This window comes from Gavia stellata, chromosome 35, assembly GCF_030936135.1.
Source record: "Gavia stellata isolate bGavSte3 chromosome 35, bGavSte3.hap2, whole genome shotgun sequence".
Lineage (NCBI taxonomy): Eukaryota > Metazoa > Chordata > Aves > Gaviiformes > Gaviidae > Gavia > Gavia stellata.
Genome location: NC_082628.1, coordinates 833901 through 852965, shown reverse-complemented (window position 1 = coordinate 852965; position 19065 = coordinate 833901). Strand labels below are relative to the sequence as shown.

The 19065-nt window shown below is 54.1% G+C and overlaps 1 protein-coding gene across 1 annotated transcript; it reads right to left on the bottom strand.

The window, feature by feature from the left end:
- Window positions 1-3744: 3744 nt before the first annotated feature.
- Window positions 3745-18938, bottom strand: LOC132320338 (electroneutral sodium bicarbonate exchanger 1-like). The gene is made up of 23 exons (XM_059832617.1): window positions 18850-18938; window positions 15123-15180; window positions 14149-14230; window positions 13316-13444; window positions 12732-12867; window positions 12358-12518; window positions 12074-12253; window positions 11817-11863; window positions 11527-11684; window positions 11070-11157; window positions 10418-10564; window positions 10149-10240; window positions 9466-9640; window positions 9196-9329; window positions 8333-8578; window positions 8125-8230; window positions 7610-7771; window positions 6811-6924; window positions 6301-6462; window positions 5459-5710; window positions 4751-4819; window positions 4030-4203; window positions 3745-3930 (listed from the first exon to the last, which is right to left on the bottom strand). Exons 1-23 carry the CDS (start codon window positions 18936-18938, stop codon window positions 3745-3747), a joined length of 3147 nt encoding a protein of 1048 aa, XP_059688600.1.
- Between the last annotated feature and the right edge of the window lie 127 nt (window positions 18939-19065).

Below are 19065 nucleotides of genomic sequence, written 5' to 3'. Positions count from 1 at the left end.
TGCAGAAGGTGAGTGCCTTTTCCTCCCTTCTGTACTACCAATCTCTGAAGAAATCAAACCAGAGTAATGAGTGCTTGCTGACAGGCACCCAGCAGTCTGGTTTTCAGCAAATAAAGGGTGACGATTGGGCAGCCTCACTATTACAATGTGCCTCGTTCTTCTGTATTTGTCCAGACGAGCTCCCTTCTGGCTCTCTACCAGCCCACGCAGGGACATTGCCATGTCCCCCCCAGGATTTCTCGGCTGTCTCAGCCCAGAGACGGGCTGCACGGGGACGTGGCGGGGCAGAGTCAGGAGGGGGCCATGCTTCGGGCACGGTGCTGAGCCCCACTCCACGCTGGCGGCTGCGTGGCAGGAAAAGCCTTTGGGGACCTTCTGCCGTGAACCTCAACATCAGCTCTCCATCCTGGAGCTGGAGGAGGTTGAGCGAAACCTCGGGGCAGCACCACGCTCCCTCCCAGGAGCAGCAAGCAGGGACCAGGGCGGAGGCACGAACCCACCGCAGCCGAGCAAGACGTCGGGCAAATGATATGGGACGGGATAGTGCATATACCTGATGTCAGGAACAAGCCTGGCCGGGCTTGGCAGACCCCCTGAAACCCAAAATTATTTCTATGGATTTATTACGGCTTTTCTGGAGGATGCTCCACACAGTGAAGTACTTTGCAGGACACAGCCCCTGCCCTGGCCACCTCCTGCAGGGAGGCTGCCAGATGCCACCATGTGCATTAAACCACCTTTTCTCCCCCCATCCTTCCCTCCTGAGCAGATGGCAGTCGTACGAATCCCAAAGCACCCAAAGCTTCGCCTCCAACACCAAGCGGCACTCGGAAGGCACCTTCACCACTCTTAGGGATTTACCCACGCCGGCCACCCTAACAGGGGCCGACCCTGGGATCCCGCTGAGAAGGCAGAGTCCCAGGGATGGTTTCCCATCCCTCTTTGAGGAGTTCTCGGGTGACAGCTCGAGCTGGCTGCCTCCGGAGAGGGACCCCTACCCCCACTCATGCCCCCCAATTATACCTGTACCACCCAGCACCCCATCCCCAGGTCCAACCTGGAGGCCGAGCCCTTAATTCTCCCAGAGGGACATCACCTTCCCTTGGCTTCCAGCTCCGGCCTGGGGCTCTTCCCCAGCCTCTCCCTCCACTTACTCCAAACCCCACCCTCAGCACAGCCCCACACACACTCCCCTCCTCCTTCCTCTGACCTCTCTCTTCCTTAATCCTTTCCTCACCTCCAGCACACTATACAGAGGGAGCCAGACGCACCACCTCCTCCACTGACTTCCCTGGCCAGGCGGGGACACGGTTGGAAAAATACTTTGGAATACCCGGAGCTGCTCAGCTCTTGCGGCCTAAGGCTTCAACTCCTTCAGCTGCTTCCGCCTCCCTTTTCTCGGGAACCGCTCCCGCGGCGCTGCAGGACAGCAGCTGTCCCCTCCGACAGTCACCATGCCACGCTGGCAAAAGTCAACCTACAGCTTGCAAAACCCCATCCCGTAAAAGCCGTCTGATTTTGGCCCTGCTTGGGGATGTACCCCTTTCTTCCTTACAGAGCAATTCTGTAGTTTCTTTTCCCCACCCATTTGCAAGGAGCAACAACTTGCCCTTGGCATTTGGGGTTGGCTTCATGCACGAACAGGCTCCCGCAGAGGATGGGACAAGCCGATGGCAGGAGGGCTCGTGCACCCGTCCCAGCTGGGCACGAGGCACCAGTTGCAGACGCCGAGAGCCTGGAGCACGTGCTGAGCCCACAGCAAGATGCAGGGCTGCAAGGGGACCTTTTCTTCTGGCTTGTCCTCTCCTCCCAGGCTCCACGGCCAGCCGACTCGACCGCATGTGCCTGAGGTGACACCACAGCCCAACGACCCCCCGCCCCAAAACCTCAAGAGAGCACGAGAGCCATCTCTGCTTCACAGCTTCTTCCTGCATAGCGGCAGGGGAAGGGAGAAGGAAAAGGCATCTTGCCGCTTTCCTCCCGGCTCATCCCACCCTGGGAGAGAAGAGACTTTGCAAGGACAGGGGAGAAGAAAAAACTACAGAGTGCCAGGGAGGTAAAAGGAAGGAAAACAGCACTGAATGATAAAGCGGCAGCAGTCCCTCTACCACTACAAACCCACACCACCACACGCACGTACACACGGGAACTTCACGACACCGAACTCCCATTGACTGGCACGTACACCTCAGTTTGCTGGTCTAGAGATACTGAATGCCTGAAGCACACCAAGGAGAACTGAAAACATCGACATGGCTTTAATGGGAATCCTCCAACTGGAAAACAGCGGTATCTCCCCGTCTCTGCGTTGGCACGTCCCTGAGTCACGTTCTCACTCCTCCCCTTCAAAGCCGAGGCTCCTAAATAGCAAAACTGGGGGGAAAAAAGACAAAAAGAGGGAGAGCACCATCAGTGGAAGACCTGCCGGCTGCTGCTGGTTCAACCCTGTTCGTGGGACCACCCCGGCAGTGACGAGCTGGTTTGCATGCCACGGTCCTCGCTGCCTGTTCCCAGGGACGGGCCGTTTGCTCGGTACTGCCTGCCGAAGCACGGGAAAACTGTAGGCATGCGCCGTCGCTTGCAGAGGAGCACGGTCACGTTCACATGCAATCCTTTACCTCTTTCCTCCCCGGATTCAGACTGTTTCTGTGTTCATAGTGAGAGCCTTCCACACGCTCGTTTTCAACACTTCCTCCGAGATATTAATCTCGCAAGGATCAGTCCTGCAATAAATATTTCACAGAGCAATCCGTGACTACGGGAACTGATGCCACCAAGTGCGTTAGCATCAGCAAGAGGAACAGCGGGGCCCCGAGAATCAAAGCTCAGCATAAGCACGGCAGGTTTTGCTGGATGAGGAGTTTTGCGAGGCAAGCCTGAGAGCTGCAGAGCTACAGCTCCGTGCAAAGGCTCTTGCGGGCGTTTAGCCTTGGAGTGGGCTCCTAAGCCACTGCTGGTACAGATCATGCCTGCAACTCCTCGTTTTTACGTATGAGGATCTCCAGCTACCCTAAAGTCACTGAGGATGCGACTTTTTGGGGTCAGATGGGAGTTGTGCAGCCACTCTGCTTGGAGGCAGAGCCCTGCGATCCCCTCCTGCAGCCCTGCCCGTAGATGTGATTTTCCCACCAAGCTGACTGCTGCTTTCTATGGGACGCTCAAGAAAGATGCAAGTGGAAAAAATTGTGCCAAACACCTTCCAACTAATCTTGCCGGGGGTCCTGGCACTTGGTGGGGCTTTACCTGTCCCTGCTTTGCTTTGGGATATCCAAGTTGCTGGTCTTGCCCAGTTTCAGCAGAACTGAACCGGCAGCAGCAGCAGCTTCCATCATTTTCGGGGACTCCTGACGGAAAAAAGGGACAAATCAAGTTCTCTGTCTTGGATCCAAGTGGAAAAAACCTGAACACCCAGCAAAAACATTGCATGCTGCCCTCTCCTTCTGACTCGTGGCACCTTTAGCTATTAGCGCAGCAGGGTAAAGACCTTTCACTCTGAATTTTTTTTGGGGGGGGGGTTAAAAACACTGTTACGAGCCAATCTTTCCATCATCATCATCATCATCATCATCTGTTATTATAAATGACTCATTTAAAAAATTATACCTCTATTCAAGTGTTAAGCTCACGGCTCATTCAGGGAAAAAAAAGGTTAAGATGTGGGATCCAGGCTATTAGGATCTGTTTCTTTTGAGTTCTGATCTTGCCCCAACATGTAAAGACAAGCTGTGCTAGAAACAGGCAATCTCACAGCCCGAGGGAGATGTCCAGCCCCAAGCGCCCAGCAAGCGTTACCTCTTCTTCATTGGCTTCGTTTTTGGCACCGTCCAACTTCTTCTTCTTGCTCTCTGGCATAAGGTCATCCAGGAAGCTGAGCTCTCGCTTTGAGAAGCAGAAATCCATGGCTTTCCGGACAAATACAAGAGCCAAAACCTGCACGAAATAGAGGGAAGATGCGGTGAGGCCAGAGGTGGTGCTACATCTCACTCCAACGCGGCAAACATCCCTGTGCCGAGCGGCACCGCCTCTTACCATCATGGGAAAGACGATGGCGGCACGGGACACCTTGATGGCCCAGAGCAGGACGAGGCAGATCAGCTGGATCACGGTGAAGAAGTGCACCTTTCGCAAGGGGACGTGCCGCAGGTAGATGAAATCCGGCTGGTGTTTCGCCGGCATCCAAAACAGCTTCAAGCGATCGAAGAACTGCAAAGTCAAAGTGGAAAAGTTGCCACCTTGGGACTGCGGAAAGCTTCTGGCCCTCTTGAGACGTGGAGGGAGTTTTCAGGATCTCGCTCGCCATGAGAAACCGTGGATCCCACTATGCTCCTCCTGGGAGCAGCACCCATTTTCCCTTCGCTCCAGCTAGAAACCAGCTTGCCCGTGAGAGCTGCCCACCCACGTGCAATTATGCCACGTTATTCTATGATTAGCTTGTCTTGGCCCACTGAATCCCCCAGCAAGGATTTCCACCAGTGGTAGAAATTGCCTTCCCTGTGCACTCAACTCCCCCATTTTCACCTAACCAAACACTGGCCTGCCCTAACCTGTGTTTAAACAGGGAGCGCTCAACTTGCCCGGTCCTCCCAGCCCTATAGACCTCCTGTGCCTCCTCCAATCTTTTTCGTACACAAAATATTTTCATTGCTTGCTTTCCGAGAGGTTTTTTTCCCATGCCGCTGCTTTTTTCCTGCTTCTACGGAGATGAAATACCAGGCAGCGGACATGCTGCACGCTGTAAAAAAGTCCGTACCTGAATTTCTCCGAGCGACGACACGCCCATGTAGAGAAAGACGCCGTAAAGCACAGGCATTGGTATAAACTGAAAGAAAGAATGCAATCATTTATTTTTTTAAATTGCATTTTCAGTAGTACCACTCTCTTCTACAGGCACTGCCTCAAATTGCCTACAGCTTTCCAGTTTCCACAGGGTTAGAGACGTGTCGGATTTTAACCAGCAGAGCTTTTGTGCCTGCGAGTGAGCTAACGCTCTGCTTTAGGCTGACCGTTGGAGTTATCTTTCATCAGCAGAATCCTATCTTCCAGAAAGGTTGGAGGAAAACAGGCGACCATGCTACCATATGCCACGTTCTGTGACGGTAGAAAAACCTTTCTCCTTATTCTTGTAGCAACAAGCAAAAGCGACGTGCCTCCTCTTAGCCTAGCGAGGAGATTATCTTGTGGGAGGAACACGCAAGGAAGCCCATGGAGATGATTTCAGTGTGTTTAGCTACTGGAACGGCTGTGCTGAGGCATTTGGGGGAGCAAATTGCCATCGATAACGTGCTGAACGGCTGGAAAGCGTAAGCGAGGAGGCTGCTTCCCACTGTGGGTCAAGCCCCAAGGTTTGGGATCACCTCCTCCTCCACTCCACAGCTGCTTGGGCCTGGAGAGAGGGGACTGGTTTTGGGTAACCTCCAAAAAGCTCGTGGCTGTTGGGTGTTTTGCATTTTCCTCTTACCTTTAACACAGAAGTGAAGAAGACAGAGCAGCCCATGAGCACAAAGATCATGGAGCCAGTGACTCTCTGCTCTCGTATCCCCAGAAACTTGGGTTGTTCTCCTGGAGCTGCGCACTCAGACTCGACTTTGAGGCTATTCACGTGGGTGATGGACAGGACGGTGGCAGCCACAAACCAGGGCAGCCCCATCACGGAGCACACCCCGAGCATCACGGCCACCATGAAAAGGTCCAGGTGGTACCCACATCCTTTCTGCGGGAAGCAAAACAAGGAGATGAGCGTCCCACAGCACAAGAGCAAGGACAACGTCGCAAGTCAGGCTCAAACCCCGCTAGAGCGCAAGTCAACTTCTTGAGAATTTAAAACACGCCTCGGAAACAAATAAGGAGGTATCTGCTCTTTGTGCAAGCCCCTTGCATGAAAAGGTGGCAGGAGTTCAGACAAAGTGGATTTGGTTGTGCGATAGCTACTTCTCAAAAGAAAAAAAGAGACCGGGTTTTTTCCTTTATAAAGAAATTTCCACCACTTGCAAGTAGGATGTGACTCTGAGTTATCCCTGGCAGCGCGTCAACACAATTCGATCCCCCATCCACTGGTGACATTTTAAAACAAAACCACGCTTCTCTATTGCTCCAAGATTAATTTGCTCCTCTGAAAGGCTGCTCATCTGAACTCCCTGTCGTTTGCTCCCTGTGTCATCATTAATGCAGGAGAGCATCCTGCCACGCAGCCTGACGTTTTCCCAAACCAATGCCTTCCCAAAGCATTTGGAATAGGAGCTTCTCCCCGTGCCTGCAGCCCGGAGTGGGTTGGGGATGGGCTCATCTCTTGCAGCCCCTTACCTTCAGCCTGTGCTCCTTCCTGTTCACAATAACAGCAGTGATCTGCTGGTCCATGAAGATCAAGATGGTGCAGAGCAGAGCTGGGATGAGCGCAGCCAACACCGTCCACCAAGGGTTGGGTCCTACGGGGCTGATGAACCACCCGCGGTCGTCTCTGGTAGGCTGCAACAAAGCACACACATCAGCATCATCTCCCAGCCCAGCCACCTCACTGGCTTTGCTTTTCCCCTCCATTCCCATGTCAGAGCACCTCCCAGCCCTGGCTTCACGTCACCCTGGGGTTCAGCACTGCCGCTGCCCTCTTTGCAAGCACCTACAGATACTTCTCCTGGAGGTATCTAGTTTTGGGGCTGTCTTCTCCTTTCCCGAAGGAAACAATGCGCTTGGAGGCAGAAGAGGAGATGGTCGCACCACCAGCATCTCCTCCGGACTCAGCCCTGTCCTGCCCCGGCATCACCTTGTGGCATCCCCAAGGGCTGAAACCAGCTCCCTGCCAAAACACCCCGTTACCTTGAACATATGGGGGACGTGGAGCTTCGGTGATGGGATCCCAATCATGAAGTCCATGAGCACCATGACGACGATGGTGAGGAAAACAGCAAAGTCGCTTACTGTGGACCGTACCTGGGGCAAGAAACCAGAGCTGAAGGGGGCGTCGCAAAGGGGGCCACAACATGACATGGAAAAGTGAGGGACGTCAACGCCATTAAGACCGGTTAACAAAACCCCTCCATGCTGAGGACATGCAGCCCAATCCCTTGGTTAGATACCGTTGCTGTGTTTGTGCCTGTGAGATCTGGTGCCAGGCAATACAAAATGTTTAATTAGGTGGAAAAGGGTTGTCTTAGTTGAAACCTTAAAAAAAAAAAAAAAATTACAAAAGAAGGAAGCAGATGTCTGCCACGACAGCCACGCTCACAGCTAAAACGGGAATAAGGCACTGAGGCATCATTTGCTCCTCAAAAGGAAGAAATAGTGTCGTTTGCTATGGCAGCTCCTCAGCTGAATCAGCCTTCCCCTTGAGCACATAATGCACAGAAGGTGAAAAAAAGTAACTGTGGAAGACCTGATTTCCCACTGCCTGAGCAAGAGATGGCTCCAGGACAGGTCGCCAGGCAGGTGGGAAATGCTACGATCCTTTTGCGCTCATGGAAATGAGTGAGGGACGTCCACGCTGATGGAGAGCTTGGCCTTCAAGGTCAACGTTTCCCAGCTCGACCGAGTGGTGGCAAATACTGCTTAGTGCTCCAGGAAAGCCATTTTGGGAAATGAGCGTGGAGACTGCTGCTGGCCACCGTCTTCTACCTACTCTGGTTGGGAAGTATCGGCTGGTCTTAAACTTCTTCAGTAAGCTCGACAGCACAAAGGTGGAGAAGAAGAGGATGCAGCACCAGAAGAGGACGTCAGGCGTGTAGGGGCCATTGGGTCCACAGGCAGGTCCTTGAAACTCTCCATGCAAATACCGACATTCCTGGAGAAACAGAGCATCAGGACACAAAGGCAGTGCACGTGCGGCAAGGAAACCTCGCATAACGAGGGGGTTATTTCTGCTGCCGGTCAGAAATATTGTCCTGCCACCGCGTTGAGGAGGCGGACAGTTATTACCCACGATGTTGGGCACAAGGTGGACTGGACAAGGTGGACTCTCCTTCCCAGGACCAAGCGGGTTAAAACCACCCATTAGATGTAAGCAATGACTTTTCAGAGCAGCACTAGCACAGCTGGAAGCCCATCACCACCTGAAGGGCTCCGACTTGTGCACCACGCGAATGCCCCTGGACCCCGTGGCCGCGGCACGAGGAAGCAGTGGCTCGGGGCACTTACGGTCACCGTGAGGTTTTCCCAGGCGATGCCAGACACGTTGATCTTGTTGCTCTCCCAGAAACGCAGGGTTTCATTGCTGGGATGCGTCGGTGCCTCACACTTACAGCTGGGAGGAGAGAAGCCAAGACACGGGTAAGGGAGAGGCGATGCAGGTGCAGCCCTGAGCTCCTGCCAAGGGGCAGGGGCGTTTTAGGAGGAAAAAACCCACTAGTCGATGGTGAGGAAGTCGAGCTGGCTGTGCATGTGCACAGGGTAGGTCTCCCGCAGGTGACTCAGCTTCTCTAGAGCCTCGTAGATGAAGATGAGGCAGATGAGGGAGGCGAAGGCTTCTTCGGTGAAGCGGGTGATGTAGCACACCAAAGAGCTGGCGTCGGTGGCCACCAGCACGATGCAGAAGAAGGCGGTCCACAGCCCGATGCATGCCCGCAGAGAGAGATAGGAGAGCGTGTACTCCCTGGGAAACCAAAATAAAACCAAGGGTGGAAAGGCCAGCAAGAGGCTCCAAGTTGGGGCTTAATGATAAATTTAAATTGCAATAAGGGTGGTTCATCTCACATCGAAGTCATCACAGCAGAAGGACTGTCATGGAAAATACCCATTTCACATGAAAAACTCCTACTTTTTCAATGAAATCATCCAAACTCACAACATTTCAGCAGTAGACTATTTGGCTACCTGAGCAAACTGTATTTCCACTTCCAGCAACAATCAGGCTAAGAAGTGCCTTGTTTTGTACTCAGAGGGAAGCAAATCTTCCCCCATTCCCAAACCAGAGTGATTTGTCTCCTCTTCCTTGTGCAGCCCATCTTGGGCATCCACATCCTTGTGGTTTCTCCTCCTCCAGCTGCTTCGCTTTAAGCCTAAAACCCCCAAATGACCCCATCCATCCTTCAGAGAGCCAGGGCTCTCGCACCATCGCATACTAAAGCAGCAGCGTGCAGCATCTGTGACACACAAGACAACTTCAATCGAACAACTGCCGCTGAGAGAAATGAAAGACAAACATCTTTTCTCCATCCCCGCTGCCTTCTGAAGGCTCTCACAGCACCCGGCCGCAGCAACCAGCCTTACTTGCAGAATTTGTAGAGGATCTTCTCAAAGACGAGCACGGGTCCGGTGCTGCCGAGGATGGTGAGAGGTTGGCCAGCAAAGAGGGAAAACACCACGCCGGTCATGGAGGCGCCCAGCAGCGACTCCATGGCACTCTGTCCGGGGAAGAGAGGCAGCAGTGAGTACAGAAAGCATTAGGGGGAAAAAAAACCCAGAGCAAACTCACTGCAGCAAGGACTTTTGCATGAGTTTTATCCTCCCCCGTGCCACCCAACAGAGAGAGCTGCTCACTATGTGGCCATCGGTCGCCTCCCCCAGCAGTCCCCCAAAGGTGATGACAGGGGACATGCAGGCACAGTAGAGGAAGAGGAAGGACACCAGACACTGCAGCCTCAGACCATCCCGAAAGTCGCTCCAGAACCACGGGGCTTTTCGCTTCACATCCAGGATCAAACCTCCAAAGAGCCTGGAAGAAGGACAAAATAGAGACAGTTCTCCTGCAAGACCACATGGACTTTTCTTGGCTGCAGAAGGGCAATCACAAGCATGGAGTAATTTTCAGTGCTGAAAAGAAGCCGTCTCCTTCTCCCTTTTTACACCCACTAGAAGCTGAGGCACGCCAAAATGCCCTCCAACAACAAAAATAAAAAGAAGAAAAAAGAAAAAACAAGACCTAACCTGAGAGCCCATCCCCTCTTACTGCAACACTCCCTTGCTCTGAGAAGCAGCAGAGCTCTACCTGGAGGTATTTGCACATCTGCTTCCACCCCAAATCAAGAAAACCTGTGTGCACTGATGCTGTGGCTGAGCCCAGCTGCCCACATCTCCCACCTGCCCAGCCCAGGGACACAGCTGGGCATGTGGAGCCCCTTCACTGAACCAAAAAACCCCAAAAACCTGCTCAAAGGCAAGGTGCATGCTCAGATTTGGGAGGCAAGCAGAAAAAAAACACCCCAAACTATCAAAGCTTGCACCTTCCCGTCCGCTCCAGTTCAGGACCGCTGTGCTTCTCTGGCTCACTGTCAGAAGCACTGTCATCGAGAGCTCCTGGCATCTTCCTTTTTTCCTGTTCAAATGGAAATAAGAAAGACAGCTATTTGTAACCACTGGCTTGTTTTGCTTCTGGTCTGGCCATGTGACTGTGTCAAACAGGGACCTTGTGAATCTGGAGCCCTGAACAGCATCCCTAGCTGCCTGCCGTCCTGCCCGTCCCCCTCGCATCTCCCTCCACCGCAGCACCCACCTGCGAAGGGACGTTTTTCGGGGGCTCGATTCGGATCGATGGATCCCACTCTCCAGGCGGCAAGACCGTGACCTGATCCAGAAACTCATCGATGCCGGCCACGAGGTCAGCCCGGTTCTTGGCTTTATAGGCGACGTCATGGAAAACCTGCCCGTAGGAGACAACCTGCTCAGAGGACAACCCATCTCGCATGCCCTAAGCAGTGCAATAAGCACTTGGCTAAACGCAAGATAATTTCCCCCAAATTTCCTGCTGGCAATGGCAGGAAGTATTCCCCCAAAAGGAAAAATCTGTCCATCGTGTTCCTTGTAATCCTCTCCTCCACGAGGCCCCCCATCCCCCATGGCACACCGCAGCCTGTTGCTTAAAGAGGACAAGTTTTACTGGCCCTGGCAATGCCACCACTGGGGACAGCGTGCTGGGGACCCTGGGGAGAAGGACGAGGTGCAGGATGCACCCCGGGTGGGATTTCAGCCTCCAGGATGTGGGGTGATGCAAACGTGCGTGTTTGCTTTGGGCTGCAAACGAAGGGTGGGCTATTTGGAGAGCTGCCAGCAGCGGGGACAGCAAATGCTCTTCCTCACTACTACAGAGACAGGGAGAGGTGAAGAAAGCCAAAAATGACCCAGAGATATCCCTTCTCACGTCGCACCTCATCCGTCATGATAGTAGCCATGGACCTGCCGATCTCATGGTACTGATGGGCTTTTCCTTCTGGTCCAAGCAAAACAAACAGGAACCTGGGCAAGACAAACAAAAGGAGAGAGACGAATGTGTCATGGCTCAAAGAGCACCCAAGGAAATCCCTGGCAGCTCCCAGCCCAGAGCACGGCTCGAGAGGGGACACGGAGGCTCACCGACTCCGGTGATGAATTGGAAATTCATCAAAACCCATCGCAAATTTCATTTTGGGGCCAACTCTCATTCACGTTGGCCAATGGGTTTAAAAGCTACAGCAGGGAAGGGGGAAATGAAGGCAAGGAGACGTGGCTGGCAGAAACGTGCTGGCTCCCGCTGGCCTTGTTCCCTTGGGATGCCAAACTGATGCATGCCATCTGATGCTTTGTTGGGGGGGTTTGAAATAAAAACTTTGTGCTTCTTGTTCAGACCTTGTTGGGATGGGAACTTCCGTCATGCCCGAGAGGAGGACAGCCGGGGTCAGGCGGACAAATGCCACGATGGGCTGGCGAAGGAAATCCAGCTCTCCTACGAGCACGTTGGACGCTTCAGCCCCGCTGGGAATTTTCTTCATGAAGTGCAGCTCCGCCTGGGCACAACAAGCCATTTTCAGGCAATGACCCCAAAAGCAAAGCCCACAGCACCCTGCAGCTCCCTCTGCAGCCAAGGTTGCAACAGCAAATTCGGCCCTGAAGGCCTAAGAAAGCTATGAGTGTCTCACCTTGCTTAAATCCGTTGTGCTGGTCTCATGGTTCACCCCATTTTTAGCTTCCACAGTGGTGGGAGAAGGATGAGGGGTAAGTGTTTGAGCTGGTAGAAAAAAGAAAGACACTCAGAAAGACGGACAAGGAGCAATTGGGATGCTTCTCCTTTGCTAGGACAAACCTAATGGGGCCAAAGCCCTGCAGAAACCCTCATCTGCTGCCAAAGCCCTGCAGAAACCTTCACCGGGTGCCAAAGCCCTGCAGGAACCCTCACCTGGCTTGTCGAGGAGGTGCAGGTCCGACCCCTTCTTGCTCACATCAGCAAACGAGCGGAGAAGGCTGTTTCTTTTCTTCTCGTTCTGATGGTGGTGCTTCTTCAAAAGAACTTCTCCAATTTTTGCCCGCGTGCGCTCGTCAAACTCCGTGAGCTGTTCTTGCTGGCCCAGGATCAGATCTGAGCATGGCACAGGAAAATGAGGCAGGGTTTGATCTGTGAAGGAAGGGCACAGCGGCGAGCCAAGCTCGACCGTTCCCGGAGGGACGCGGCACCCACAGTACCTGCGATCTCTTCGATGCTGTTGGCACTAATGTCCAGCAGCACCGTGCCATTGATGATGCAGCTCCTCAGCTCAAAGAGGCTGTGCAAGGACAGCGTGGCCACATAGGGCTTGCTCCAGCGCTCGCCGCCGTCTTCCACGTCCTCCTCAAACTTCAGCCACCTGCGGACATCGGGTGCTGTCAGCCCCATTGCAAGGAAACAGCCCCAGCTCTCCAACCCCTTTAACAGAGCTACAGGTAGCAAGAGGAGACGGCTCCTCGCATCAGCACCTACAGCTGCAAAAGCTTCGCGTCCTGCGGAGCGGAAAGCAGAGCCCGCGTGCACTGCTGGCGCAGGGACTCCTCTCCCACCACAGCCGGCAGCAGGGATTTACCTTGCCGTTTCCTTCCACTCGGCATCTTCGCCCTCTTTCACGCAGATCTCATCCAGCTCGGTGAACAAGGCGTGAGGGACATGCTGCTCGTCCTCCTTGGTCCTGAGGATGAACTGCACCCGCTGGGACGGGGTGCCTGGGGGTAGAACACAGAGACCCGTCCCGTTACCACGCTCGAATATGGCCCATCACGCTCACATGCAAAGCGGGCATCAGATCGGCACCAGTTCAGCCACAAATATTGGGCCGGCCCCTCTCCCCTGGCTCTGTTGGGGCTTGCACAGAGCCACGGAGAAGGAGAAGCATCTATTCCACCCCTGCACAAGGATGGGCAGCTTTCCTTCCCCACATTTCCATTTTTAAAGCAGGCATCCCGCTGAGGAAGATGAGCCTAAATCCATTATACATTTAACTACCTCAAAAAAAAAAGATGAAAGTTTTGAAAAAGAGGGTCTTGTTAAATAATGCCACTTTCCCTCGGAAGAACAGCAAGTCACTCAAACTAGCCACATGGACCTGCTTGCAGAAGACCCCAGCGCCCATGTAGCCCCAAGGAGTTTAGTGAACGGGGTGGCGGGACTTACAGTGGTAGCCCCGCTCCGTCGGGGCACAGTCCTCCTCCTGTTCCCGATGCTTCTGCTTGTGGGGTCGGTGATGCCGGTGGCATTGCCCCACCAGCGGCATCTGCACGCCGGCGTACAGGGTCCGGTGGCCTGCAAAAAAGCAGCATTTGCATCACTCGCGATATTGGGGAGATGGATGACGCAGACACCACGGTTAAATCAGTGCAGCCGTCCCAGGAGGAAACACCAGTTTTGTTTTCACTGGATCCCTGAATGTCACAGACCTCTCCTTTTTTCCAAGCCTGTTTTACTCGAACTTTGCAACAACAGAGCAACAACAAGTGATGGCTCCCCCAAAAGTGCCCTGAAAGCATCCAACCTCTTCTCAAATTCCAGCTTGGGCTGGCCAACACTCAGCCTTGCTCATTAAGCAGTGACAGAAGGGAATTCTTTTTAAAATCCTTGTATGGCACAAGGCGACAAGAGAAGATCCAATCAGTCCCATGATAAGGAACTCCAGAAGAAAAGAAGAAAAGCACAGCCTCGCGCCTGCAGCTGTCCAATTATTCTCCAGACCTCTCCAAGCCAGGAGCAGCCTCTGCGAGTAAACAAGCCGTGAATTATCCAGCCCCATGGCTAAAGCTCACACCGTGACCTCCGCGGGGGCTTTTTCCCTCTGTTGAAAAGCCGTAATATTAAAACACGTGAAAATAACTGTGCTGCTTTATTAAGAAGCACTGCACGTTTTGCTGCACATGATGTCACACCGAGTGAGGGACGTTGTAGGGACTTTGTGCAATGGGAAAAGGCGCCGGGCTGGTGGCCCCTCTACCAGCATCTCAGCAGAGACTCACCTTCCAACTCCTCCTTCTCATAGTGAATCTTGGCACCGTTGCTCCTTCTCCCCTGGTCAATCAGTGCCTCCTCGTCATGCCTCTGTTTAGCAATGAGAAGAAGGTAAAAGTTGGGGCTGGGCGTCTAGAGCTCCCTTGCGTCCTGCCGCCAAGTCTCCTTCTCTCTTAGACACCGTTTTGCCTCCGTGCTGCGACCAGGGATGCTAAACCTGCCCCTGGCAGCCCTCCCCAGTGCAAAGCATCTCCCCCTGCCCATCCTTCTGCCCTCCAGGGAAATGCCAATGGGATTTCGGGGAGAGTTTTCCCCCTGTTTGGGGGATGCTCAGCCCTTCAGCTGTGCTACCTGTAACTCTTCCAGAAGTGTCATTTTGTAAGCCCCGTTCTGGTTCATCCTCACGTCGGTCACTGGTTTGGGGGGATAATTGAACCTCCAGATCAATCAGGGGGCCAGAGTCCCCCGGGACACCTGGACAGCTCTCACCGAGAGGAGCTCAGTGGCACCCAGTGTGCACCAACTCCAGAGACACAACAAGTGACCGTTTATGGCATCACAATCGGTGATGCGTATCCAGGCAGTTATTTAAAGCCACGCACCCCAGGACTCTTCCCGCTTGGAAAACTTAGTGGATGGGGAGAAACCAGCTCTGTTTTGGGCAAAAACTAGCCGGAATAGAGAAAAGGGGTGTAAATGCCGCATCCTGCTGGGCCAAAAGGCATAAGCAGCGTTTGGGTGTATTTAAAAGCACAAGCTGCCAAAATAGGAGTGAGGTGCAAAGCCTTGGGGGAAAATACGCCTTACGGGGCAAAATACACATTAGGAGGAAACATAGGAGGAAACAGGACAAGTGAGCACCTCCGTCTCTGCGGCAAGATGCTCTCAGCGTCCCATGGCCCTTCTGTTGCAGCATCCTCGAAATCGCGGCAAGCCTTGCGCGGAGATGCCACCGAAGGAAAGGGCCCCGCTCAGAACTCACTCGGTCCCGGTTAGGCCACTCAAATGGACTCGGAGCGCTTATTTTGTTGAGGAAATTGCTGGAGGAGTTAAGGGTTTCGTAGAGCTGTGGGGTTGCGGACCTGTGGCCTTGGGATGGGATGGAGCAGGAAGGGGAGAAGCCTCCGGAAAGCAGTTTATCCCATCCCAGCATGGGCACCAGCACTTGCAAACGCTTTGCCTTCCCTCTCTGTCCTTCTCCGCTGCTGACAGGTGCCTGCAAAACATCACATTGTCAAAACTGGGCTGGGCAAGGGGATGCCGAGCTTTGCATCGCTCACTTTGGAGTTTTGGAGCAGCCAGAGTTGTTCCGCTTAGCACTATTTCCTAAGCACAAAGCTCCGGTTGGCTGCTTCGAAGCTGCTTTTGTTGGGAGGCTGAAAGCAGTAATTGCTTGTAAAACTGAAATCGGAAATCACTGGAGCAAAGGAGGAAGGTCCGACTTTTCGGGGAACGGTTCTCTTTGCAGAAGGTGAGTGCCTTTTCCTCCCTTCTGTACTACCAATCTCTGAAGAAATCAAACCAGAGTAATGAGTGCTTGCTGACAGGCACCCAGCAGTCTGGTTTTCAGCAAATAAAGGGTGACGATTGGGCAGCCTCACTATTACAATGTGCCTCGTTCTTCTGTATTTGTCCAGACGAGCTCCCTTCTGGCTCTCTACCAGCCCACGCAGGGACATTGCCATGTCCCCCCCAGGATTTCTCGGCTGTCTCAGCCCAGAGACGGGCTGCACGGGGACGTGGCGGGGCAGAGTCAGGAGGGGGCCATGCTTCGGGCACGGTGCTGAGCCCCACTCCACGCTGGCGGCTGCGTGGCAGGAAAAGCCTTTGGGGACCTTCTGCCGTGAACCTCAACATCAGCTCTCCATCCTGGAGCTGGAGGAGGTTGAGCGAAACCTCGGGGCAGCACCACGCTCCCTCCCAGGAGCAGCAAGCAGGGACCAGGGCGGAGGCACGAACCCACCGCAGCCGAGCAAGACGTCGGGCAAATGATATGGGACGGGATAGTGCATATACCTGATGTCAGGAACAAGCCTGGCCGGGCTTGGCAGACCCCCTGAAACCCAAAATTATTTCTATGGATTTATTACGGCTTTTCTGGAGGATGCTCCACACAGTGAAGTACTTTGCAGGACACAGCCCCTGCCCTGGCCACCTCCTGCAGGGAGGCTGCCAGATGCCACCATGTGCATTAAACCACCTTTTCTCCCCCCATCCTTCCCTCCTGAGCAGATGGCAGTCGTACGAATCCCAAAGCACCCAAAGCTTCGCCTCCAACACCAAGCGGCACTCGGAAGGCACCTTCACCACTCTTAGGGATTTACCCACGCCGGCCACCCTAACAGGGGCCGACCCTGGGATCCCGCTGAGAAGGCAGAGTCCCAGGGAAGGTTTCCCATCCCTCTTTGAGGAGTTCTCGGGTGACAGCTCGAGCTGGCTGCCTCCGGAGAGGGACCCCTACCCCCACTCATGCCCCCCAATTATACCTGTACCACCCAGCACCCCATCCCCAGGTCCAACCTGGAGGCCGAGCCCTTAATTCTCCCAGAGGGACATCACCTTCCCTTGGCTTCCAGCTCCGGCCTGGGGCTCTTCCCCAGCCTCTCCCTCCACTTACTCCAAACCCCACCCTCAGCACAGCCCCACACACACTCCCCTCCTCCTTCCTCTGACCTCTCTCTTCCTTAATCCTTTCCTCACCTCCAGCACACTATACAGAGGGAGCCAGACGCACCACCTCCTCCACTGACTTCCCTGGCCAGGCGGGGACACGGTTGGAAAAATACTTTGGAATACCCGGAGCTGCTCAGCTCTTGCGGCCTAAGGCTTCAACTCCTTCAGCTGCTTCCGCCTCCCTTTTCTCGGGAACCGCTCCCGCGGCGCTGCAGGACAGCAGCTGTCCCCTCCGACAGTCACCATGCCACGCTGGCAAAAGTCAACCTACAGCTTGCAAAACCCCATCCCGTAAAAGCCGTCTGATTTTGGCCCTGCTTGGGGATGTACCCCTTTCTTCCTTACAGAGCAATTCTGTAGTTTCTTTTCCCCACCTGTTTGCAAGGAGCAACAACTTGCCCTTGGCATTTGGGGTTGGCTTCATGCACGAACAGGCTCCCGCAGAGGATGGGACAAGCCGATGGCAGGAGGGCTCGTGCACCCGTCCCAGCTGGGCACGAGGCACCAGTTGCAGACGCCGAGAGCCTGGAGCACGTGCTGAGGAGCCCACAGCAAGATGCAGGGCTGCAAGGGGACCTTTTCTTCTGGCTTGTCCTCTCCTCCCAGGCTCCACGGCCAGCCGACTCGACCGCATGTGCCTGAGGTGACACCACAGCCCAACGACCCCCCGCCCCAAAACCTCAAGAGAGCACGAGAGCCATCTCTGCTTCACAGCTTCTTCCTGCATAGCGGCAGGGGAAGGGAGAAGGAAAAGGCATCTTGCCGCTTTCCTCCCGGCTCATCCCACCCTGGGAGAGAAGAGACTTTGCAAGGACAGGGGAGAAGAAAAAACTACAGAGTGCCAGGGAGGTAAAAGGAAGGAAAACAGCACTGAATGATAAAGCGGCAGCAGTCCCTCTACCACTACAAACCCACACCACCACACGCACGTACACACGGGAACTTCACGACACCGAACTCCCATTGACTGGCACGTACACCTCAGTTTGCTGGTCTAGAGATACTGAATGCCTGAAGCACACCAAGGAGAACTGAAAACATCGACATGGCTTTAATGGGAATCCTCCAACTGGAAAACAGCGGTATCTCCCCGTCTCTGCGTTGGCACGTCCCTGAGTCACGTTCTCACTCCTCCCCTTCAAAGCCGAGGCTCCTAAATAGCAAAACTGGGGGGAAAAAAGACAAAAAGAGGGAGAGCACCATCAGTGGAAGACCTGCCGGCTGCTGCTGGTTCAACCCTGTTCGTGGGACCACCCCGGCAGTGACGAGCTGGTTTGCATGCCACGGTCCTCGCTGCCTGTTCCCAGGGACGGGCCGTTTGCTCGGTACTGCCTGCCGAAGCACGGGAAAACTGTAGGCATGCGCCGTCGCTTGCAGAGGAGCACGGTCACGTTCACATGCAATCCTTTACCTCTTTCCTCCCCGGATTCAGACTGTTTCTGTGTTCATAGTGAGAGCCTTCCACACGCTCGTTTTCAACACTTCCTCCGAGATATTAATCTCGCAAGGATCAGTCCTGCAATAAATATTTCACAGAGCAATCCGTGACTACGGGAACTGATGCCACCAAGTGCGTTAGCATCAGCAAGAGGAACAGCGGGGCCCCGAGAATCAAAGCTCAGCATAAGCACGGCAGGTTTTGCTGGATGAGGAGTTTTGCGAGGCAAGCCTGAGAGCTGCAGAGCTACAGCTCCGTGCAAAGGCTCTTGCGGGCGTTTAGCCTTGGAGTGTGCTCCTAAGCCACTGCTGGTACAGATCATGCCTGCAACTCCTCGTTTTTACGTATGAGGATCTCCAGCTACCCTAAAGTCACTGAGGATGCGACTTTTTGGGGTCAGATGGGAGTTGTGCAGCCACTCTGCTTGGAGGCAGAGCCCTGCGATCCCCTCCTGCAGCCCTGCCCGTAGATGTGATTTTCCCACCAAGCTGACTGCTGCTTTCTATGGGACGCTCAAGAAAGATGCAAGTGGAAAAAATTGTGCCAAACACCTTCCAACTAATCTTGCCGGGGGTCCTGGCACTTGGTGGGGCTTTACCTGTCCCTACTTTGCTTTGGGATATCCAAGTTGCTGGTCTTGCCCAGTTTCAGCAGAACTGAACCGGCAGCAGCAGCAGCTTCCATCATTTTCGGGGACTCCTGACGGAAAAAAGGGACAAATCAAGTTCTCTGTCTTGGATCCAAGTGGAAAAAACCTGAACACCCAGCAAAAACATTGCATGCTGCCCTCTCCTTCTGACTCGTGGCACCTTTA